At 56.6% G+C, this 23,434-nt stretch overlaps 2 protein-coding genes across 2 annotated transcripts in view; one reads left to right on the forward strand and one right to left on the reverse strand.

Annotated features, from left to right (window-relative positions):
- Positions 1 to 802: 802 nt before the first annotated feature.
- Positions 803 to 13,093, forward strand: PHYHI (phytanoyl-CoA 2-hydroxylase interacting protein). Its single transcript, XM_011741986.2, has 5 exons — positions 803 to 1,333; positions 4,733 to 4,926; positions 6,095 to 6,269; positions 8,460 to 8,577; positions 10,908 to 13,093. Exons 2-5 carry the CDS (start codon positions 4,762 to 4,764, stop codon positions 11,440 to 11,442), a joined length of 993 nt encoding a protein of 330 aa, XP_011740288.1. The 5' UTR covers positions 803 to 1,333; positions 4,733 to 4,761; the 3' UTR covers positions 11,443 to 13,093.
- A 7,437-nt stretch (positions 13,094 to 20,530) lies between these two features.
- LOC105482085 (bone morphogenetic protein 1) overlaps positions 20,531 to 23,434 on the reverse strand; it is a 48,048-nt gene continuing 45,144 nt past the window's right edge. Inside the window, exons 19-20 of the mRNA XM_011741987.2 lie at positions 23,151 to 23,401; positions 20,531 to 21,263 (exon numbers count right to left, since the gene is read on the reverse strand). Of these exons, the coding sequence (XP_011740289.1) occupies positions 21,129 to 21,263; positions 23,151 to 23,401 (386 nt within the window). The 3' untranslated portion in view covers positions 20,531 to 21,128. The remainder of the gene's footprint in view (positions 21,264 to 23,150; positions 23,402 to 23,434) is intronic.

Raw genomic sequence — 23,434 nt, forward strand, 5'->3', positions numbered from 1 at the left:
TTTTGACAGGTGACTGGCACTTCTGATGTGCCAGGCCCAGGGCTGGACGATTTACCTAATTATTTCATTCCATGATGACAATAAACCTGTGTGATCCCATTTGACAGATGAAGAGAGGTAGAGTGGCTTGTCCAAGGTCACCTAGTTGGGCAGCGGTAGAGCAGGGATTCTCAGCACATCCATCTGACTATAAGCCTGTGCTTTTCGCTGCTGTGCAACCCTTTGTCCCTGCTTGTTGCTGGACTCACATTTCCTTGGGTGTTCTTCCTGATGGCCTCCACTGAGTCTGCTTCTTGATGGCAGAACAGCCTCCTGCTGCCTTGAAAGACATTACATTCTCTCCCCAAGATGCCCAGGGCCGGCTTCCTTTGTGCTCAGAGAGTGGGGTGGGCTGAGGACACTCAGAGCTTGGTGTGTTCTCCCACCCCCACTTTCTTGCCCTTGTGCACCCTGCACTGTGCCACAGCCTCTCTCCCAGCCCCTTTTCCTGCAGACACCCAAGCTGCCAGAGGGTTCTCGCCAGACCCACAGGGATCCCTGAGCTGCAGGTCTGCCATCTCTCACTAGAACTGGTAAGAAAATGGAACCACAGTTCACCAAAAGGCCCCAAGGAGAGGCTCCGGACTGAAGACAGTGACCCTGGGTTCACACCCTCCATCTGGACCTTTCCCCTCTATAGCCTCCCTCCCCTTCCCCCAATCAGAGTCTTTGCTTTGGGGCCCAAGCCCTGGGCTAAGCTCCACCCCTCTCCCAGCATCCTAAAGTTTGGGGGCTGCATTCAAGTCAGAGATTTCCAAGTAGGGGGTGTGTTGGAGGGACTTCTGAGGGCAGCTTGTCCTGGAAGAATGGGGGAAAGGCAGCGTATGTTGCTGTCCCTGAGGACATCTGTGTAGCTCCCTGGGAGACCCTCTGCCCTTTCCCCCTCCCACCAGCCCGGCGAACAGGGACCAAGCCTGCTTATTATCACCTGACGCTGCGCAGCCACTGATCCCATTGGTGGAGCCAGATTCGGTCTGGCTCTCTCATTCTTTCTCCCTTCTCTGCCTCTCTCTCCTCCACGCTGCTTTGATTTCGCTCTTGCCTCTCTTCTTGCGCTGCTCAGCTGGGAACATCGTCTCACCAGGGGCAGCAGCGACGCGCGCTGCACAGCCAGACAGGAGCTGGCTGCAGGGCATGGAAGCAGCCTCCTTGGCAGCCGGGAGAGGAGCGAGCGCACACCACTGCCTGTGACCCAGGCGTCCGGCTGCTGTCCCCTGCCTGGGATCTCATCCACACAGAGGTCTGTCCCTGTCCTCCCTGCCAGCTTTTCCTCTGCAGAGCCCAGTGGAGCCAGGTGAGTACCCTTCCTCCCTGGAACATGCTGCTGTTGATCCTGAGTAGCCAGGAGCTGGGGGTGCTAGGGTCCTGCCACCACCCAGGGTGTCCACCTGGACTGCCAGGCCTGACGACCTTGTCCCCTCTCCCCCAGGCCTTTGGCAAAGTGGTTAATGGCTGAATCCAGTCTCTGGGGCACCACAGTTAGTCACCCCGTGACCATTCTGCTGCAGTCAGCGATGCCAACAGGGACAGCAGGGTGGGGGAAGCATTCCCTGTGGCAGGGCGGCTGTTCTGAATGGACATGGGGAAGGGGCACCGGTGTGAGCGGCATGTGTGTGTGCGCGCTTGCGAGTTGGCTGGAGGCTTGCTGGCGCAGATAGGTCCGTCTGCCTGCAATCATGCTCATGTGTGGGTTTTGAATGGTGTGAGGCATGTCTAGAAACATATCTTTCTGGCACACGTGAGGTACGTGTGTTGGGGGGACTTATCCGAGTAGCCTGTGGGTGTGCGTGGGTGGGGACACTATGAGGCAGTATATTTAGGGGTAACCATGTCCCTTGTCATGTGTGTGGGAGTGTATGCAGACAGGGGCTTTCTATGTGGGGAGGTGAGACCCAGAGCAGGACGGGGTGGGTAAAGAGAAGAGGGGGCAGAAACCATTGTCTGTGGGCAGAGCCACGTAGGTGCACAAACCTGTTGGCACGAAAGCTCAGGGCTGGCAGAGTGTGGCCAGAGGCAAACACATTTTCAAAGTCTGTCTTTGAGCCTGGCGATGATTCGAGAGAGAATACCAGACTTCGGGCGGGGGCTGCTGTGTGTATGAACACACATGTGTGTGCAGGCAGGCGTGTGGGTTGCGTGCCTTCTTGTGGAGGTGGCACGCACGCATGTTGGTGCCTGTGGCGTCCTCTTTTCCCCAAATATGGCTTGTGAGGAGGTGTGCGTGGACGTGTGTGCGTGAGCCTGTGGACATGAACATGTCTGGGTGTGCATGGAGGTGACAGCTTGAAGAGGGAAAACTGCGGGGCATTCTTAGAATGTAGAAGGTGGCGGGAGGCACCTGAGTGTGTAGATGGGTGAGTGGGAGTGAGGACGTCCGTGGAAGTGTGGGATGCGGGTGGGTGGGCACTCTTGGCACATGTGTGTATGTGCATGCGTGCCTGCCTGTGTGTGGGTGTGTACATGCCTGTCTTGGGGTGGATCCACACAGGAGTGTGGGTGTTTCTCGGGTGTTGCCTCAACCTGTCCCTCACACCCTGCCCTTCCCCAGTCTTCTGGGTGTAGAGAACTTGGGTTCACACCCACCCCTCTGTCCACCCCAGCTCACTCACTGCCGCCCTCCCAAGTTAGGGTGGGGATGTCATCTCAGCTTTCCCAGAACTGTAGGGAGGAAGGCACAAGAAGACACCCAGGTCCTGGAGACCCCTACCACCACACACAGCTGCCCCTATTTCTAGGACTCCAAGGAGAGGCAGGAATAGGTGCCTGCTCATGGGACGAGTGTGGGCTGCTTCCGAGCGTGTAGGTGGGTGCCACTCAGGGCCTCTTGGGTAGGAGTGTGTCTGTGTTCGTGTGCGTGGGTGCTTGTGTGTGTGTGTGTGTGTGAGGCACATGTGTGTCTCCCTGAGAGCTTCTCACCAGGATCCCAAGAGGTGGTAACTCCTCACTGTTCCACACCTGTCCCCGTGAATTACAGACTGGTTTATTATGGTAGGGTTGCTTCCAGACACCCAATCCCATCTGTTTGATTTTGGGGTGGGCCTGGTAGCACCCCCATGCTTATTTACCGTAGGATTCCCCATGCACAAAGCCACTGGCATTTTGGCTCTGGAGTGGGAGGCTAAGATGAAACAGGACTTGAGTGACACCTGGGGCAGGTAAGGGCCATCACCCTTAGCCTTCACCCTGTACTTGCCATCCAGGCAACTCACAGGTTAATACAGAGGTGCCAGGCTCTGGAGCAAGCTTAATTGACAGGAAGGTGTGGGCTGGATCCTCTGGAAGCTATAAATAAAAGTACCTGCTTTTGCAGGCACAAGATGCCCTCACCACTAGCTCCTGGGCAAGGGGAGGAGAAAAAGAGGGAGAAAGAAGAGAAGGAGGTGACACTTAGAAAAATGAGGGGTGCCGGGAGCTGGGATGGAGGAAGGGATTGGAAAGCAGGAGACCAAATGCCCCTGGAGAACGCCCCACCCCCATCTACGGTCCCCTCCCAGACGCTGTCACTCCCCTTCCCTTCTCTCTTCCCCATCCCGGAGCTAGGCCCCAGGCCAGAGTCACAGCCAGAGTCAGCTCTTCCCAGCTAAAGCACACATGAGAGTGACCATGATGAGGTCTTCTCATAGCTGGACAAGCAGCAGACATAAGGGGAGAACCAAAGGAGGAAGACAGGGAGGGAGAGAAAATGCAGTTGCTTGAAAGGAAATGATAGAAGGAGGGAAAGTACAGGGTGGAAACACCACGGACACCCACGCATGCACACACGCCACACATGTGCCCCTCCACCCCCACATATGAGGGGACACCACCTTAGCTTAATGATCAAGAGCTTGGGAGCGGGAGTTCAAATCATTTGCTCCCTGTGTGGCCTTGGGCAGGTTAGTACCTTCCCGACCTCAGTTGCCTCATCTGTAAAATGGAGATAATGATAGTGTGTCGCTGCTTCCAAGCTTGCATGAGATGTCTGTGAAGTTATGAGCACATGGTTGGCCCCCAATAGATGTTAATGTTAAAAGTAATGATTGAAAGGAATCAAGAGAAGATTGGCTGAAGAGAAAGAGGGATTGTCAAAAAAAGTTATGGGTGGAAAAAAGAGCTTGAAGCCGGCTGTGTCGCGTGCCCCTCCCACCACGAATGTGTCCACATGCACCAACGTGGCACTTGTCCTTCCAGCCATGTACCGTGGCAACCCTTGCTGACCCCAGCGAGGAGAGAGGCCTGAATCCGAGGGCCCTGGCACCTGTGAGCTCTTGGCTGTCACCTGCCCCAAGCCTCGCACCTCCGCTCCACAGCAGGTGCTTCCTGTGTTTCCTCCGCCTCTCACCCGTCCTCTCCACCCCCACCCCTTTCTCTTTTCACGCCTGCTGGCTGAGGGCCCCCTCCCTCCTCGGCTCCATCTGCTGCAAATCTGTCCCCGCCCGGCTTTGCAGCGTTCCCACTGCCTCTGCCACCTGTCAGGTGCCGTCTGCTCTGCAGACCCCTCCGAGGAGAGCAGAGAGCCCCCCGGGCAGGCACCCCATTCCACCCTCTATCAACCTTCTCCAGCCTCCCCTGTGCAGTCTTTCCCATCTAATTCATGAGGCAGGTGGATTCCAGGGGTCCTTGAGGTTCCGCCTCAAAAGGGCTATTGGGAAGAGGACATTCCAGAAAGCTCGCTGGGGGCAAGGGAGATACTGACCCTTTTCCTCCTCCTCAGTCCCCACAGGAGACAACCCTGACGGGAGCATGGAGCTGCTGTCCACGCCCCACAGCATTGAGATCAACAACATCACCTGCGACTCTTTCCGCATCTCCTGGGCCATGGAGGACAGTGACCTGGAGAGGGTCACCCATTACTTCATTGACCTTAACAAGAAGGAGAATAAGAATTCCAACAAGTTCAAGCACCGGGTGAGTAGAAGGTGTCCCAGGAGCCCCTTCCCAGCTCCTGTTCCTGAAGGAAGCCAGATAAGGGAACACCTGGAAGTGATGGCTTGGAGTCAGAGGCCTGGTTAAAATCCACACTCTTCTTCCTGTGTCATTTTGGGAAAGTTACATGACCTCTCTGAGCCTGAGCTCCTTCCCTGGTGAAGAGGGAATAACAATGCCGAGCCTCGCGGGGTCGTGGAGAGGATGCAGTGAGTCATGTTTTCGTGGTGCTTGGCCCAGCGCCTAGCACAGAGGCAGCGCTGTTATCAGCGCCACGACTGAGACTTCAAGCAGGGGCAGAGAGCCCGGGTGGGGTGGGGCCGCAGGCATCGCCTATGGGGATGACGTCTCAAGTCTCGACAAAGCCCCGGCTCAGGGCACAGCCTCGCTGTTGGCTGGATGGGCCACGCGGGCCTCGGTCTGGGCGGGGCCCTTTTGCTGTGGCCTCAGTTCTCCCTCTCCGGCCCCTCACCTGCTGGCCTGCCATTTGCTTGACTTAGAAAAGGAATAGGAGAGAGTCTTCCGTGGGTGTGTCCTTTTCTGGGGTTAAAAGCCAGTGTGGGGGTGGGTGGGAGGAAGCCCCCCATCCTCTCAAGCTGGCAGAGGCAGGGGGAGTGAGGCGGCCAGCTGGCTCCCAGGCCGACGGCACCGGCGTGGGTTACTCACCCGCTCTCTTTCTCTGGAACCGGCTCTCCCGATCTGGGTGTCTTTTGGCAGGCCAGTTGCCACGGTGACGTGAATGTTCAACACCACCCCCTTAACCCTCCCCCCCAAAGAATAAGGCATATTTTCCCTTCCTCCCTGGCTTCTCAGCATTTGCCGTTGCCGTGGAGACGGCACTGCAGTGTGCAGAGCTCTCAAAGTCTCCTTAAAAAATGAAGGCCTTGCCGCCCTCAACTTCGTGGCTTTTCCCCTCCGTTCCCAAGAGAACAGGGTGTCAGGGGGGTTCGAGGAGGGGCCAAGACTGGGGAGCGTCTGTGTGGCCTTCCCAGGAAAATGGTGGCCAGGATAGGAAGCCAACGGATCCTCAAGATTGGTCCTGCTCAGGAGAAACAGGGCCATCTGGGGAGTGGAGATTCTGGGGTGACGCCCAGATCGGGCATGAACCCCTGTTTGACGCCCGGCTCTCTGTCTGTACCCCATTTCTCAGGATGTCCCCACCAAGCTCGTGGCCAAGGCAGTGCCGCTGCCCATGACGGTGAGAGGCCACTGGTTCCTGAGCCCCCGCACGGAGTACAGCGTGGCCGTGCAGACGGCAGTGAAGCAGAGCGATGGGGAGTACCTGGTGTCCGGCTGGAGCGAGACAGTGGAGTTCTGCACTGGGGGTGAGGCCCTGCTTTCATGCCCCTGTCCTGCTGCTTGGCACGTCAGGCTTAGTTGTGGTCAAAGCGGGGCTTCCTGGCAGTCGAGCAAACACTGACGAACGCCTTCTGTCCACCAGGCAGCATGCTTGGGCCACAGGGAAGGCACACAGGCATGACACCCTCCCTGCCTCCAAAAGCCACCCTTTCTCTTCTCTCACTGGAGGCAGATGTGAACCCCGCTAATCATGTTGGCAAGACCACTTCCATTAAGAAAGGGAGTTACTTTTCTGGCTTGGTACCAGATCACAGGCATCTTTGTAAACACTGTGGTCAAAGGTGCATGATGTAACATTTGCCATCTTGACCATTTTGAAGTGTACAGTTCAATGGTATTAAGTATATTCACATTATTGTGCAGCCAATCTCCAGAACCTTTTTTTCTTGGAAAACCAAAACTCTATACCCATTAAACAACCACCCCCCGTTTCCCTCTGCCGGCTACCATTCTACTTTCTGTTCCTATGAATATGAGTCCTCTAAGTATCTCATATCAGTAGTACAATTGTACAGGATTTGTCTTTTTGTGACTGGAATATACCAGGATTTACTTCCTTTTTAAAACTGGATAGTATTTCATTGTATGGATAGACCACATTTTGCTTAATCAATTATCTGTCAATGTGCACTTGGTGGAGCAATCACATTTCGCTTGTTCTGAGCCTCCACGTAGCCTGGGAAAATGGTCCCTGGTCAACGGCCCTGCAAACTCTCTTAGCAGAACTTAACTTGTAGACTCCAGCACAAACAGCGGGCTTATGTGTGCTTGGTCACTCGTGACTCAGGGTCTGTCCCCACAAGATTGCATTCTTTTGGTGTTCACGGTGAGAGCTGCTCCAGATCTCTCTGTCACACGGAAGGGGCACAGAACATTCTCAGCCCTGGGCCTCTGAGGCTGCTGGCTCCATCCTTTGCCAAGATTTATGCCCCAAGTCTCCTTGAGCTGCTGTTGTCTTTTGAGTGGTGCTTTTTCTTTTTTTTTTTCTCCTTCTGTCTTTTTTTTTTTTTTTGAGATGGAGTCTCGCTCTTGTCGCCTCCTGGCTGGAGTGCAGTGGCATGATCTTGGCTCACTGCAACCTCTGCCTCCCGGATTCAAGCGATTCTCCTGCCTCAGCATCCTGAGTAGCTGGGATTACAGGCGCCCACCACCACGCCTGGCTACTTTTTTTTGCATTTTTAGTACAGATGGGGTTTCACCATGTTGGCCAGGCTGGTCTTGAACTCCCGACTCAGGTGATCCGCCCGCCTCGGCCTCCCAAAGTGCTGGGATCACAGGCGTGAACCACCGCGGCTGGCTGAATGGTGCTTTTTTTTAGTTCTGCTGCAGAACCCCACGCTCTGGAGGCCTCTTGCTCCTGGAGGGGAAAGCTCGGTTTCCCCTGAGACCTCCATGTGCAGTGGGCATTTAATTCAAATTGGGGATCTGGCTGCAATCCAGTCCACACTCCTCTCTCCAAACCAAGCACCCTGGCCAGGGATGCATCCACAAAGAGGGAAGGGCAGCTTCCTCCTTTGTACCAAGGAGCTGTATGTGCCAGCAGCAGCCTTCCTGGGGCTCCAGGGTTCAATGTTGCTATCCTGTTTCCAGCCTTCCCTGTTTCTCCTGAGATGCTCAAGCTGAGAGCCATTGCTCCAGACCCAGGACTGCCTAAGCATTGCCTGGTCTCACTTCTCCCTAGCCCCTCAGGAGCCCTCACCTGTGGCTACAGCTGGCTTCCATGGGGGTGGTGTGGGGAGCCTCCTATCTACTGGATTTGAGGGGCTTTCCCAAAAGGACCTCAAGCCCTCTCAAGTCTTCCTTTTTCCCATGAGTCCTCTTTTCACATGAGGTTAGCCTGGGATCACAGCCCCTGGGCACCCTGGCAGGATTACTGGGCGACCCTCTGCCTTTTTGTGACCCAGAGAGCCCCGAGACTCTGGCATTGTGGTTGCAGAGGTGATGAGGACAGACAGCATGCAGCGCTCTGTGTTTCCAGCAGAGGCCAGCTGGCCTGTTCCCATCTGAGTTTAAGGTTCTGCGACTGTCTAGTCGCCTCTGCTGTTCTGACAGACAGAGGTTGGCCGGCACGCACGGGGTGGGGTGGGGTGGGGACAGGAGGTGTTTGTGCTCCTCAGCTGGCCCTCAGCTCACCCACTGCATCTGGGATCTTGCAGATTATGCCAAGGAGCACCTGGCTCAGCTGCAGGAGAAGGCCGAGCAGATCGCAGGCCGCATGCTCCGCTTCTCCGTCTTCTACCGCAACCATCACAAGGAGTACTTCCAGCATGCCAGGTATGGGTGCGGGCTCCCGGCTGGACCTGCCAGGCCTCTCCTCCCTCCCAGCCCTTCTTGTTCCTGTCCTGGCTGTCTGAGGTCACCCCCACCCCCGTGGCTGCCAGTCCCTCCTCTAGGATTGACATGCCCTGACGTCACCAGGCTGGCTCTGAAGAGACTGCTGCTTTGGGGATTGGGCTCAGGGAAGATCAAGGGCTCTGGGGACAGGGCCTTCTGCAAGAGTGTTGTACTAACGAGCCTGGGAGAATGAGATCTGGGTTTGCTCCCGCTCTGGGACAGTTCTTTTCATGGGGGTCTACCACCACAGGTCTCTCTGATTCAGGCCCTGGGGCCAAAGGGGAGGTGGCAGGGAGTGCATAAAATGAGTGTTCTGATCACAAAAGGTTTGAGGAAGCACCCAGCTCATCGCTTTTCAAACTGGGTGCTCCCTCCAGGGAGACATGTCAGTGAACCCCTTAGAATGCTGCCATGGGGTTGGGGGGACCAGAGGATGAGGCTTGGTGGGCCCCACACCTGATGTCCAACCAGAGCAGCCTCAATTTTATTTGCCTGTGAGCCTTCCACGTATAATTTCTTTTGGGGAAAAAAAGAGAGAGATGCTGCAGTCTAAAAGTGTTCGAAAATTGGTGATCTGATCCAACACCCTTGGCCTACAGAAGAGGAGCACGAGGCCCAGAGGGAAGCAGCTTGTTCATTCGAGCCAGGGAGTCACTTGTCACTGAAGACAGCCAGGATCAGGCAAGAGTGAGGCAGGACCAGGAGTACCCACCCTCCCCAGGCCTGCTGGAAAGTGCTCCAAGACCACATCCTTCTGAGGCTCAGCCAGGGCAAGCAGCTGCTCTGCCTCTTTTTTTTTTTTTTTTTGAGACGGAGTCTCTCGCTGTCACCCAGGCTGGAGTGCAGTGGCGTGATCTCCGCTCACTGCAACCTCTGCCTTCTGGGTTAAAATGATTCTCCTGCCTCAGTCTCCCGAGTAGCTGGGACCACAGGTGTGCGCCACCATGGCAGGCTAATTTTTGTATTTTTAATGAAGCGGGGTTTCACTATGTTGGCCAGGCTGGTCTCAAACTCCTGACCTCAGGTGATCCACCCACCTCGGCCTCCCCAGGTGCTGGGATTACAGGCATGAGCCACTGTGCCTGGCCTCTGTCTGCCTTTATCCTTAGAGTCAGGGCAGTTTTAACCTCAGGGCAGTGAGGACCTTGGGAGTCTTTGGGGTTTGTATTAAAGAAGCAAGGCCTGCTTGGTGGCTCAAACCTGTAATCCCAGCATGTTGGGAGGCCAAGATGGGATCACTTGAGCCCAAGAGTTCAAGATGAGCCTGAGCAACATGGTGAGAACCCAATCTCTACAAAAAATTTAAAGAATTAGCCGGGTGTGGATCACTTGAGCACAGGAGTTCGAGCTTGCAGTGAGCTGTGATTGTACCACTGCACTCCAGCCTGGAAAGTGAGTCAGTGGCCCAGTTTGGACTCCTTTATCAGCGAGAATGAGAGAGACAGGGAGCACCCATGTGTGCCAGGCACCTTACTTGGTGCCAGGATGTAAAGATAAAGGCAGAGTTCACCCTTTTGAGAACCTCAGAATCCAGTCAGCGAGACAGTATGGAAAGATTTCATGTGAAAGGTACGTGTAATTGTTGAGCACAGTTCAGTGTCCTGGTCGATGAAGTGGCTCACACCTGCAATGCTAGCACTTTGGGAGGCCAAAGCCGGAGGATCACTGGAGGCCAGGAGTTCAGCCTGGGCAACACAGTTAGAAGACTGGGTGTCCTGCACATAGTAGGCAGCCAAATATTTGTCAAGTGCAGGTGTCTGCTGTTCCTGGAAGGTTTTAGTGGGGAGCAGACGCGTGGCTGAGGCTTGAAGGCTGATTAGAAGTTTGCCAAGCCAGCTGGAGGAAGGTGGAGAGGGCGGTCAGTGCAGCAGAGGGAAGAGTCCTGCACAGGGGGCACAGAGGCAGGAGACTGCGTGTGCAGGGGGTGGGTAAGTAGGTGTGATGGCAGGAGGTGGGGAGTGGCGAGGAGACCAGAGAGATCAGATCATGAGCGTGCTTTTCACGCACACCCCATCAAAGGGTTTCAAGTTGGGGAGTGACAGCTTCACATCTCTTCTCTGAGAAGGAGTGGGCTGGATGAATCCCTCTCCAGGGCCCTCTCTGCTCTTGCATTCTGGAATGTTCTATTTGCAACTAGCGGAGGCGGCTGGGGGAGGGCTGGGAGCTGGGCTGGCTCCCTCCCTCCTCGACCACACGCAGCAGCCAAGCCTCAGCCCGGCTCACCAGCCGCATCTTCTCTTCCCTTTGGCGTGTCTCCCTGGGGTGGGCAGGACCCACTGCGGGAACATGCTGCAGCCCTACCTGAAGGACAACAGCGGCAGCCACGGCTCCCCAACCAGCGGTATGCTCCACGGGGTCTTCTTCAGTTGCAACACGGAGTTCAACACGGGCCAGCCCCCGCAGGATTCCCCCTACGGCCGCTGGCGTTTCCAGATCCCAGCTCAGCGCCTCTTCAATCCCAGCACCAACCTCTACTTTGCGGACTTCTACTGCATGTACACGGCCTACCACTATGCTATCCTGGTGCTGGCGCCCAAAGGCTCCCTGGGGGACCGCTTCTGCCGCGACCGCCTGCCCCTCCTGGACATTGCTTGCAACAAGTTCCTGACCTGCAGCGTGGAGGACGGGGAGCTGGTCTTCCGCCACGCCCAGGACCTCATCCTGGAGATCATCTACACCGAGCCTGTCGACCTGTCCCTGGGCACCCTGGGGGAGATCAGCGGTCACCAGCTTATGAGCCTGTCTACTGCTGATGCCAAGAAGGACCCCAGCTGCAAGACCTGCAACATCAGCGTGGGCCGCTAGGGACTCCTGGGGAGCTGGGGGGCCAGGGAGAGAGGAGCAGAAGGTGGAGGTGGGTAGCCCAGGTTCAGGGAGCTTGCTTTCTCTCTCCTACCCCCCTGCTCCCTCCACTCTGCCCAGCTGCCCTCCCCCCGCCCCTTGGCATTGGAGGCAACAGACAGTGGTCCTCTTGGTAAGTGTGGCCCACCCCCGGCCTGGTGGACATGGAAAGGCTTCTCCTCCTCCATAGTTGGCAGCTGAGCTGGATTTCTGGAGAACTTCCCTTTTCCTCTGGTTTCCTTGTCCTACTGTTCTTTGCCTCATCCAGGTCTCTATGTCCCAAAGACCTGCCCACCTCCTGGGGCTCTCCCAGGGAAGCCCCTCTGGGCCAAAGCCCACGTGTAGCTTGGCTGCCTCCAGAGGAGATGCAGAGAGCTGTGGGGCGATCTTTCTTAGTCCCACTCACCCCACTCAGGGCCAACCACAGAATGCCCCCTCCCTGCTGAGCTGGGTCTCTGGGGCTTCCCACTCCAGGCCCGGATCCCTTCCTTCTATAAATAGTCTCCTGCACCACCATGACACCCTGGCTGCTCCTTGCCCCAAAGAACCCTCTTCCTGCATGGGAGAGCTGTCCCTCCTTCTCCACCTGCCCACCGGGACACTCCCCCTGCTCTCTAGAAAGGAATTCTCTTTCTTCTCTTGGCACTGGGGGCGTCAGGCTGTCGGGTGTTCCTTCCTCCCATACCCTACCATACCTTCTCCTTGCTTAGAGTATGGGGGTCTGAGACAGCAGCCACTGGGGTTGAGGAGGGGGAGGAGACCCCTGAGACCCAGAAGTGCCCCTTCCTCAGCTGGGAGTGGGCCGCCTCATGCTCTGCTGGGGCCTGGCATGGAACATGAGATCTGCGAGCTGTCCCGCGGGCCCCGGCACCCCGCCCAGCCGTGCACTTTGCTCACTTGCTCTGCTATGGTGCCGTGACTGTACTGTGCCCGTGCGTGACCTGGACTGTGGACCCTCTGCTGCTCCACCTCTCCCCTGCCCACTGGCTCTGTCTGCTCTCCTGCCACCCTGCTGGCCGGGAGCCCCTCCCCGGGGAGTTCTTGGTGACGTCCTTCCCGGGCCTCCTTGTGTTTTTGCCTCATTCCTACTGTCGCACAGGTCACCAGGGTGGACTCCCTACAATCAGCAAAGCAAACAGAGAGCCTGTGGGAGGGGCTGACAGCAGCCGCCGGCTGTTTAGGGGATGACGGAGGTGACATCAGGCGGAGAAGAGTGCAGCCTCACAGTGACTTTCTCAGAGGTGACGGAGATGATGGATGAGCAGCTGGATTTCCATGACGACGGACGGAAGCGGCGGCAGGCCGGCAAGACCATACCTCGGTGAGGGGCAGGTGGACAACCGTCGCCTCTCTGTAGCCAGGGGGAATTGTGTGGCCAGCTGTCTCTCTGGGATGGGTCAGGAGGCCTGGAGGCTTCCCGGGGAAAGAGGTGTGGAGAAGGAGAGAACATGGCCCAGGCCGTTTCCTTCCCCCTGTGCTGACAGCATTGCTGTAGGGGTGGCCTGCTGCCCTCCCCTGGCCCTCATGTTCCCCCGGGGCTGGGGTCCGCCTGCCTGTGCTGTGCTTGCGACGTGCATCAATAAACCACCATGGCCTGAGGGCCCTGCTCGTCTCAGTCCATTTGAGCTGCTGTGACACAATACCACAGACTGGGTGGCTCAAAAACCGCAGATTCATTTCTCATAGTTCTGGAGACTCAGGAGGTCAAGATCAAGGTGCTGGCAGAAGCTGTGTCTGGTGAGGGCCTGCTTCACAGATGGCTCATTTCACTGTGTCCTCACAGGGTGAAAGGGATGAGCAAGCTCTCTTGCCCCTCCTTTTTTTTGTAGAGTTGGGGGGTTTCACCTTGTTGCCCAGGCTGGCCTCAAACTCCTGGCCTCAAGTGATCCTCCCACCTAGGCCTCCCAAAGTGCTTGGGATTATAGGCATGAGCCACTGCTCCAGGCCATCTTCGGCCCATTTCATAAAGGCACTAATCCCATTCATGTGGCCCCACCCTCATGACCTCAGCTACTTCCAAGGCCCCGCTTCCTAAAACCATCACCTTGGAGTTAGAATTTCCACCTAGGGCTGGGCGCGGTGGCTCACGCCAGTAATCCCAGCACTTTGGGAGGCTGAGGCAGGTGGATCACAGGAGATCAGGGGTTCAAGACCAGCCTGGCCAATATGGTGAAACCCCATCTCTACTGAAAATACAAAATTAGCTGGGCGTGGTGGTGGGCACCTGTAATCCCAGCTTCTCGGGAGCCTGAGGCAGGAGAATTGCTTGAACCCAGGAGGTGGAGGTTGCAGTGAGCTGAGACTGCACCATTGCACTCCAGCCTGGGTGACAGAGTGAGACTCCATCTCAAAAATAATAAAATAAAAGAAAATAAATGTCAACCTAGGATTTAGGGGGGACATAAACGTTCAGACTATAGCACCCCATCTCTTTGGGCCAGTGATGGGGGGGTGAGTTCTGCAAACCACAGAGGAGCTCAGGTGGGAATGCCCACAGGACAGGCCACCTGGAATCAGCTCCAAGGGAGCACCTGGTCCACTGTGGGAGGCGGGGCTGAGGTTGTAGAGCCGAGTCTTCAGCTTGGAAGGGACTTTGGAGTCTTTTGGTCCCACCCAGTGTTTTCCATATGGGGCCTCCCACATGGGGCCTCCTAGGAGAGGACCCGTAGCATCTGGAGACCCCATTTGGAGCCTCTGGAGGCTTTGAAGGCTTCCTACTATAGCAGCTTGCCATTGCTCCCGACCCAGATGCCACCAAATGTCCCTGTTCCAAGTGCCTGAGTGTGCCCGCTCCCCGACAGAGCTCCCGTTTACAGATCCGAGTCACTTCTGCCTCTATCATTTTATCATTATCATTATTATTTTTGAGAGGGAGCCTCACTCTGTCACCCAGGCTGGAGTGCAGTGCACGATCTCAGCTCAGTGTAACCTCCCCCTCCCAGGTTCAAGCAATTCTCCAGCCTCAGCCTCCCAAGTAGCTGGGACTACAGGTACATGCCACCATGCCTGCATAATTTTTGTATGTTTAATAGAGATGAGCTTTCACCATGTTGGCCAGGCTGGTCTTGAACTCCTGACCTCAAGTGATCCACCCACCTCAGCCTCCCAAAGTGCTGGGATTACAGGCATGAGTGAGCCACTGTGCCTGGCCATTATATTTATTTCTTGAGACAGGGTCTTCCTCTGTTGTCCAGGCTGGAGTGCAGTGGCACGATCATGGTTCACTGCAGCCTCAACCTCTGGGACCCAAGTGATCCTCCCATCTCAGCCTCCAGAGCAGCTGGGACCACAGGCATATGCCACCCTGCCCAGCTAGGTTTTAAAAAATGTTTTATTTTGTAGAGACGGAGTTTCCCTGTGTTGCCCAGGCTGGTCTCAAACTCCTGGGCTTAAGTGATCCTCCTGCCTCCCAAAGTGCTAGGATTATAGGCTTGAGTCACTGCACCTGGCCTGCATCTATTATGAACTTATTGATATGGTCCTGTGCTGGAATAGAAAAGCTCTAGAGAAGTCAAAGTCCTCACCAACACTGCCTGACTCAAGGCCACGTTCATGTGTGTCATCCAGAGCTCAGGGCATAGCCTTTTTGGGGTAGAAAGGAAAGCGGAAGGGCAGATGACGGCTCCTGAGGGCCTACTATGCACCAGGCACCTGGGTGCTGTCACACACATCAACTTCTTTAGTCTTCACGATGTTTCTGGGGAGTATTATTCCCACTTAACAGAAGTAGAAACTGAGGCACAAAGCCTTGCTCGTGTCTCACAGCCAGTAAGTGATAGTGCCCAGGCTTTGATTGAGAAACCAGAATCTTCTCCTTTTCCGCCCTATGCCTGTCTCCTTTAGTGTATGTCAGGGGCTACCTGGGATAGTCCTGTTTCAGACACAGTGACACCCCCAGGGGTCCCCTCCACAAAGCCAGTTAAGCAAGTCTGTGCCTAGTTCCAGAATATCACCAGGGGGGGCTGTGGAGTCACAGACAGCATGGAAGCTTGTTTTAAAGCCGTAGTGGAGCAGAGCAGGACGTGGTGTCACGCACCTGTAGTCCTAGCTACTTGGGAGGCTGACGTGGGAGGATCACTTGAGCCCAGGAGTTCAAGGCTGCAGTAAGCTATGATCATGCCACTGCAGTCCAGCTTGGGTCACAGGGTGAGACTCCAAGTTTTGAAAAACAAAGGGAGTAGTGGGCAGTAGCTCAAATCCAGCATTCTGAGGATGGAGTGACTCCGGATCAACCCTTCTGCCTCTGGGCGGGCCCGCACAGGATTCTCCACTCCCAGCTGAGAGGGTTTCAGTCCTCCAGAGGGTCAGGCTCCAGTCTTCCTTTTGTGAACCCTTTTGGGTTTCTTGGGAGGAGAGATTGGCTCCCAGAGACCTCATAGTGGAGCATGAAGGCAGAATGGAGGTGGGGTTGTGGGGGTCCCCAGGCAGGTTCCTTTGGAGAGCCTTCCGTTTCTCCTTCCTCTGTCCAGATGGCAAGTCCCGGCGTACAGCCAACCCTGCCATACTTGCTCGAAGCACCAGTCAGACAGAGCTGGGTCAGAAGGTCCGCTGGAGTCCACCTTGGGGTCCTTTCTGGCCTGCTCTGACTTGGTGGAGGGAGAGAGGTCCACGTGCCAGTGCACACACACACACACACACCCCTACACACGTACCCTTCCTGGGCTGGATTTAGAGGACAGCCTAGAAGGCACAGACAGCTCCCAGGTGAGGGACAACCCTGAACCCATAGCTGCCACTGCCCAGCTGGGGGGCCCTGAGTTAGCTCTGTCTGGCAGTGCAGGCAGCCAGGGAAAAGAAGGTGGCAGCCACAAGGGGAGGCTTCAGATTCCAGGTGAGGGGTTCCGCTGTGCAGGCACAAACACACAGACATACCTGACAAACACATGGTGGCACACGCTTGGTCCCCGACACACACAACTCACAACCAAAACTCCTCTTCTCGGGTGCACACCCACCCTTGACTGCCATTCCTCTGTCCCTGGACCAGCATCTTTCCTTTTAACCCTGGGCATCCCACAAAGTGGAGGGAGGGGAGGCACCCGCTCTGAGGACGCTAGCAGTTCCATTCGGCTTCTGTATGTGTCTCTTCTCCATGCTAGGAAAGAGGTGGCTGGGGTCCCAAGGAAGGGGACGAGGAGGGTCCATTCCCCGAAGTGGAGGGAGGCCTTCAGGAAGCGGAGCTGAGGTGATTGGCCATAAAACAGCTTGGCCACAACATCTGGAGCAGATTGAAACCAGATGTTCAAGGATGGGGGAAGGGAGGGTGTGGGATGGAGGGGGCTGGGGCAGCAGAGGCGGCAGCTCTGGTTGGCGGGAGGCTGGGCTGGGGGCTCAGGGTTCTCCGGGGAAGACATCTGGCTGCCTTGTCCCTCACTCTCCAAGTCAGGCATTACTATTTTTGCAAACTGGAGCAACAGATCTTTTCACAGATCCTAGAATCAGCCTTGTGCGTAGGGACAGTCGAGTACAGGGTGTGACTTGGGAGGTGCCCAGAAAGGGCCACCAGCTCGCCAGAAATATGTCCCTTGCTGCCCTGCAGCCCCCTCCTTGCTGTGGGCTCAGCGTTGCCCCTCCGGCAGGGGGAATTCTACACTAAGCTCCTAGTGCCTGCCTGGAAACTACTTTTGTACCTGAAAGTTTCCTTTTAGCACAGGAGTAGAGTTGTCTGGGAGCTAGCAGAGGAAAGGAAAACAGGCCCATTTATTAAGAGCCCCCTCTTTGCCAGGCACCATGACCGGCTCTCTTCAAAGGTTATCTCATTCCTTGTTTTTCCTGTCACTCAGACTGGAGTGCAGTGGTGTGATCTCGGCCCACTGCAGCCTCAACCTCCCAGCTCAAGCAATCCTCCCACGTCAGCCTCCTGCATAGCTAGGACTACAGGCATGCACCACCACTCCCAGATAATTTTTTAAACATTTTTTGTAGAGACAGGGTCCGACTAGTCTCAAACTCCCGGGCTCAAGTGATCCTCCTACCTTAGATTCCCAAAGCATTTGGAATTACAGGCATGAGCCACTGTGCTTGGCCTCATTCCTTCACAACCATATCACCCCACACTGAAGAACCTGAGGTTCAAAGAAGTGACTCATCCAGGGTCGCATAGCCACCAAATGGTGGAGCTGGTGTTCAAAATGGGTTTTGTTTGCTCTCAAGCTTGTCACCTTTTTACTACTGGGGATCCTGTAGGGTTAGAGGGAGGGGCAGGGAAAAAGAGAAAAAGGGAGTGAGGGACAGAGCCAGGCACTCAACTTTCCTTGTTTTACAGCTGAGCCAACACTTGTCCCTGGAAGCTGCCACATCTCTGCTGAGGGTTCCAGTCACTTCAATTGCCTGGTGCCTTGCCCTCTGACTGCTTCGGAGACAAGACGTTGGATTTTCAAATCTGTCTCTCAGGACATGGCACGAAGGGTGCTGGGGACAGGTGATAGGTTTAGGGAGCAGAGGACCAGGGAGGGGGCAGCGGGCCAGTGTCACCGAGCTAAGCGTGGCAGAGCCAGGTCTCCTGACTGCCAGGCTCATGCTGCCCTCTTGGCCGAGGGCTCCAGAAAGTCTGAAGCTCCCAGGGATGTGCTTACCTTGACCTGGCTACTGGGGCTGGGAGTGTAGGGTCGGGGCAGCTGCATCCTGGCTTTTCCCATGTGAATGCTTATCATGAGTGCAGGACTCCGGGGGCCCTCAGCTAAGCCCCCAGGGGACCTCAGGTGCTGGACACAGGAGGAGCAAGTGTACCTTCCTCTACCATGGAATCACCTGCGCAGAGGGGCAGCTGCACTGGGTGGGGGTGGGGGGCTCGTCTAGAACCCTGGGCAGCTAGAAGGTGAGGGTAGGCTGGGCCCGCAGAATGCATCAATTTATCAGATTCTGAAATACGCATCAGTGGCCTGCAACCAGCGCCTGAGGGGCTTCCGTCACCTGAGGAGGCAGATCCTTGCTCCTCCTCCACTTCCTCCTCTTCCTCTCCATCCTCTCCCTCCTTTCTCCCCGCCGCCTCCTCTCCAGCCACCGTCTTGTCTTCCTCAGAACTCTCCAGCCTCCGTCCTCTGAGTGTTCCTCCTCTTCCTCCCTGTCCTCTTCCTCTTCGTCCTCCCCTCTCCTCCCTCTCTATCAAATGGATGCCCTTATCCTTGCTTTGGGCTGCCTCCTGCCCGATTGCAAGCCCTTGGGGGTGGACATCTGGGCATCCAGACAGGCCTGTACCCCTGCTTCTTGGCTGACCAGGGCAGAGGATCTGAAACTGCCATGTGGACCTCCTTGGTGGTCTTCAAAATCTTTGTTCACTCCATGGGGTGGGTTGGGAGCGCCCACTGTGGCTGGGGCTCCTGCACTGCGTCAGTTTCGGTGTGGGTGGTTTCCAAGATACTCTGTGCCAAAGTTCTCCTTGCTGGGCCTTCCCTCGACCTAGGGCACTACAGCCCCTTGCCTACCTCTGAAGAGGGGCCTATGGAACGTCTGGAGGGCTCGCTGGGCGGGTTCTTGAGTTGCTGGAGGAACCTGTGTTTGTGGGTGATGGAGTGTTGAGTCGTGTGCCCAGGTGGCTGCATGGGTTATCCTGAGCCTGCCTCTAGCTGGCGGTTGCTGTCCATAAGGACCCTGTTTGGGGTGGGGGGACCCAATGTATCTCTGTGGGTTGGAGCCCCTGCCTGGACAGGGTTATGACCCTGGCCTATGAGCTGGGACTGTGGTCCTTGGAGCTTCCGAAGGACCCAGAGGGCTGGTAAGGAGACCTATGGCCACTGACCACCAACTTCGTGGCAGAGCTCATGCCAAGTGGGTGGGCAGTGTCTGGGTGAGATGCCCAGGCAGCTGCACAAGTGTAGGGATCCTTCCATTCTGTCATGGCCCTCCAGGCTGTCCTGAGCCTCCTTTTCAGAGGAAGAAGCAGCAGGGAGGAGAGGCTGTGACATCACAGCCTGTGACTTTACTGGCGCAACAAGCAGTAACTCCTGTGGGCACCTCTAGCTCTCTCTTAGGGCCCCGGGGCCACACTGGTGGTCAGGCCTGGAGGAGACAGCTGCAGCCTGAGCAGTAGAGCAGGCTGGTTTCCTGGAAGAAGAGGGCCCTGTGTACACATCCGACACTCGCAGCATGCCTGCTTTCCACTACTACCTTCTGCTTAAAGAGCCAAGATGGAGTCCCCCATGCCAGGCTGCTTCCGGGGAGTGGGGGCCCCTGCACGTCCAGACAGCATCTGGCACAGCCTCAGGAAGGAGCCAGGAAAAGCCTGCCAGTCCACTGAAGGCTCTAGGAAACCCTGGGGCTTGCAGCAGGCCACCTAGCTCTCTCTGGACCCTGGGAGCAGCCAGCCCGGGCATAAGAGCTGGGGCTGCTCTGGGCTTTCTTTCCCTTTGAGAGCCATGTAGAAAGAGGGGAGAGAGGGAACTGAGATGTGATTTCTCCTCCTGGCCTCTGGGAGGCACAGGTCTGGGATGGGGAAGCGGGGTGGGCAATGGCAGGAAGGAGGAGGCCGGACAAGACAGCTTTGGGTCGCCTGGGAAGAGGGGCCAGAGCTGGGATGTTTGTTCAGTGGCTGCTGAGCTCTGGCTCTTGTCTCCACGAAGACAGGGGGATCCATGGGGAGCGGCACTTGGCATCTGACTGGCAGGAAGGCAGGCACCAGGGGCCAACTGGACCTGTTCTAGCTGATGTGGGTTCTCTGGCCCCCGTTTGCTCACCTAGGTGGACACCCTTGCAGCCTACCTGCTCCTTCCCCAGATGCAGAGACAGAAAACCCAGACGGACAGACACCCCTGACCCCTTTCACATCCTTCTTCCCTCCCTACCAAACAGCCTCTTTATGGAATGTTCCACCCCTCCCCTCATGTGGGAGGACCGCAAGCAGAGCATGTGGTGTGTGTGCGCGCTGTGATGGGTGCCTGCGAGAACATATGTGCCTGAGTGTGAAATCACACCCTCGGGGGCCTGGGATCAGGGGAGGGAAGGGCAGTCCACGATGCCAGGTGCCCTGGCCGTGTGCCGGCCTCCACAGCAAGCCCATACATCTGGAACATGACAGCCCCGCCCCCACGGCCCAGACAGCATCTGGCACAGGATATTGGCTGTAACACTTTCGGTTTATTGGCTGTGGTGCCCTGGTGTGGCTGACCGGCCACTGGGCCTGAGAGAAGCCCTGTCTTGTTCCTCCATCCCCTCCCCATCAGCTTCCCACAGTGGCTCCTGGGGGACACACACAGACACTTGTGCCCCAGGAAACTGGGGGGGTGTAGTGGGGGCTCAAAATAAAACCAAATCGAGGCTGGAGCAGGGGTGGGAAATGAACATTACAATGAAGATAATGCCCCCGGCGATACACAATACAGCGTGTAGACACAGGGACGGCAACGGGGTCCTGCTGACATTCCTTCTTGCCACCAGGCAGGGCCCCTGAAGAGAGGAATGGTGACTTTGAAATGTCTTGGGGAAGCTCTGCTCCCCGGCCCCGGCCCCTTGCTGGTCGAGGGGTTGTGGGGAAGTGGCTTACGCCGGAGTCCGGTTCCCCCCACCTCCTATGGACAGTCTCACCGGGCCATTGGCCCTGCAGGTCCTGGGGCCTGGGGGAGAGGTATGGTGCGTCGCCTTCCGCCCACCCCCACTGTCCAGTCTAAGTGACCAAGGGCAGCAGGCTCCGGTCCCCGCCCCTGTTCAGGCAGTGGTCACTTTCTGCTGTGGAGTGTGTCCTGGAACTTGGTGCTGGTGTATCGCAGGTGGAAACCTTTTTTGGTGATGGTGTCATCTGAGTGGAACTTCACCAGGACAGAATCTCCCGCCGAGTACACCTCCTCAGGAGGCTGGCAGAGAAAAGGGATGGGGTAAGGTGGAGGAAGAGGGGCTGGGGCTGCTCTCCTGTCTCCCCAAGATCCCCGGCTCTGAGGGGCAGGAGGCTCCCGGGCAGCCACCAGATTCTCCCCGCCCCTTGAAGCATGGGGCTTCTTGCTAGTTTAATGAGGAACCTGGGGAGGGGAGAAGGCGTGGGCTGAAGAGAACTAAGTTCCTGTAAACCCAGGTCTACTGTAACTACTAACTGAGTCGTGTAGTCTCAGGCAAGCCACCTCCCATCTCTGGGCCTCACTTCCCTCAGCCACAAACAGGAGCAAAAGCTCTCTGCTCTCCATGCCTAGGACGGGTGCTAGGGAAGAGCAAAGGACCGGACTGATGTCAAAGTATTTTGCAAAGGGAGGGGTTCTTTGAATGGCATGACTTCCTGCCGTCCCAGCGGACTCTTAGGGAAGACAGCACGGCCACTTCTCTGCTGGAGTGTGGAGGAAGTTTTGGGGAGAAGCACAGTGTCCCCCAGACCTGGACTCTGCCGTCCCTACACCTCGCCCCGCCTCTCCTCTGGCACCTGGCCAAGGTCTGCTCCCAGGCCCTTCTTAGATGCCTCCTGCAAGCCTACTGAGTGAGGTCAGCCGGCAGAGCATCGGACGTCAACACCCTGGCCTTCCAGGCACAGAAGAAATCATTTCTGAGAACCTTGAGGACATTCCCAGTAGTTGTGCCAGGAGGCCTTGATCCTTCCCCAAGTCCCTTTGGTGGACTCAGCCTGGGGGAGGTCTCTGGAAGAAGACACCTGGGGACATCCGATTTCGTGTGTGATTCAGAAGAAAGAGCAAAGAGGGGAGGGGACACTAGCCTGGCAGCCAGGGGACACCAGGGCAGCCAAGCTGCTTCAGACTCCACCTTGTCCAGCCCCTGCCAGCCACACGAGGGCTGAAGCTCTGCTTCTGGGGAAGGTTTGGCCAATGCTGAGTCCAGCAGCTGCTACAGCTTCCAGGAGCTTTAACCCTTCCTGGGGCACCCAGGCTGCCTGGGACACAGCCACGAGATAGGCAGGGGGCCAGGGAGGTGACAGGAGGGACAGTGTGTTTCAAAGGGCATGCAAGCGGGTGGGCCTGTGTGTGTGTGTGTGTGTGTGTGTGTGTGTGTGACAGAGAGAGAGAGGGTGGCGGGGGGGAAGAGAGAGAGATGGGTAGGAAGAAAAGTCTGTCTCTTTGAAATCCTCAGGAAAGGACAAGGGAAAAAAAAAAAGCAGCAGCAAGCTCTTACAGGGAGGAAAATAAATCCTCCGCATAAGGCTAGCCCATGTCCTTAGGTAAAAGCCCATCAAGTTGAATTTTGCTCATTGCCTCTGAATGTGCCATTTTATGGACCAAGAAGCAGTGCCCAGGGGCCACTGGGACAGCAGCAGGAAGAGCTTTGGGACAAGCTGGCCTCTCACCAGGAGGAGAAATTGGCAGAGGAAATGAAAAGGGTATTTATGGCTCCAGCAAAAGGACTGGTGAGGGCCACTCCGCTCAGGCCCCCTGTCCCAGGCTCAGGTACCAACCTCTGCCCCCCATTTCAGGCCCTGGTGGGCTGCCTTGGAGGAGGGGTAAGGAAAGGAGGGACAGGGGAAGCTCCATCCCTTGCAGGCCCTGGCCAACTGGTTCTGAAGCAGGCCTGGGTCAGAGGCCATAGGAACCTCTAGGTTGCCCAGAAAGCACTGGGTTTCCTAGATCGCGGATAAGGCAGTGTCTTTGAGCAGCCCCAACCAGGCTGGGCCTCTGGGTGCAGCACCACGCGCGTGGTGCACTCAACTTCCGGGGCCTGTGTGGGCGCTAGGTCTTGGGGATTGGGACAAGAAGGGTGGAGGACAGTGTGGGGCATGGGGCCAGGAGGGCAAGGGGCAGGGGCCTCACCCCTGAGCCACAGTAGCGCCCCAGCCTGGGGGCTGTGCTGTCGTAGCCGTCGAAGAGCTCCATGTAGTCGTAGCCGCAGTCAGTCTCCTCCTCCACCTCAAAGGTCTGGAACACGAGCTCCACGCCGTAGCCTTCCTCGGCCACAATGACCCACTCACAGTCCACACCCCCAGGGTAGTTGTTGTCGCCAAACTGGGCGTGGGAGTAAAGGTCCTTGGTCTTCACATCTGCCCGTACCTGGCCCCCGCACTCTGTAGAGGACAAGATTGGCCACCAGCCCTGAG

Source organism: Macaca nemestrina, chromosome 8 (genome assembly GCF_043159975.1).
Source record: "Macaca nemestrina isolate mMacNem1 chromosome 8, mMacNem.hap1, whole genome shotgun sequence".
NCBI classification, from domain to species: domain Eukaryota; kingdom Metazoa; phylum Chordata; class Mammalia; order Primates; family Cercopithecidae; genus Macaca; species Macaca nemestrina.

Excerpts from the sequence above, each read along its gene's own strand:
- PHYHI (XM_011741986.2), top strand. The coding sequence starts at position 4,762 with ATGGAGCTGCTGTCCACGCCCCACAGCATTGAGATCAACAACATCACC. Across the intron at positions 4,927-6,094 it reads CCAACAAGTTCAAGCACCGG|GATGTCCCCACCAAGCTCGT; the intron begins GTGAGTAGAAGG and ends CCCATTTCTCAG. Across the intron at positions 6,270-8,459 it reads AGTGGAGTTCTGCACTGGGG|ATTATGCCAAGGAGCACCTG; the intron begins GTGAGGCCCTGC and ends GGGATCTTGCAG.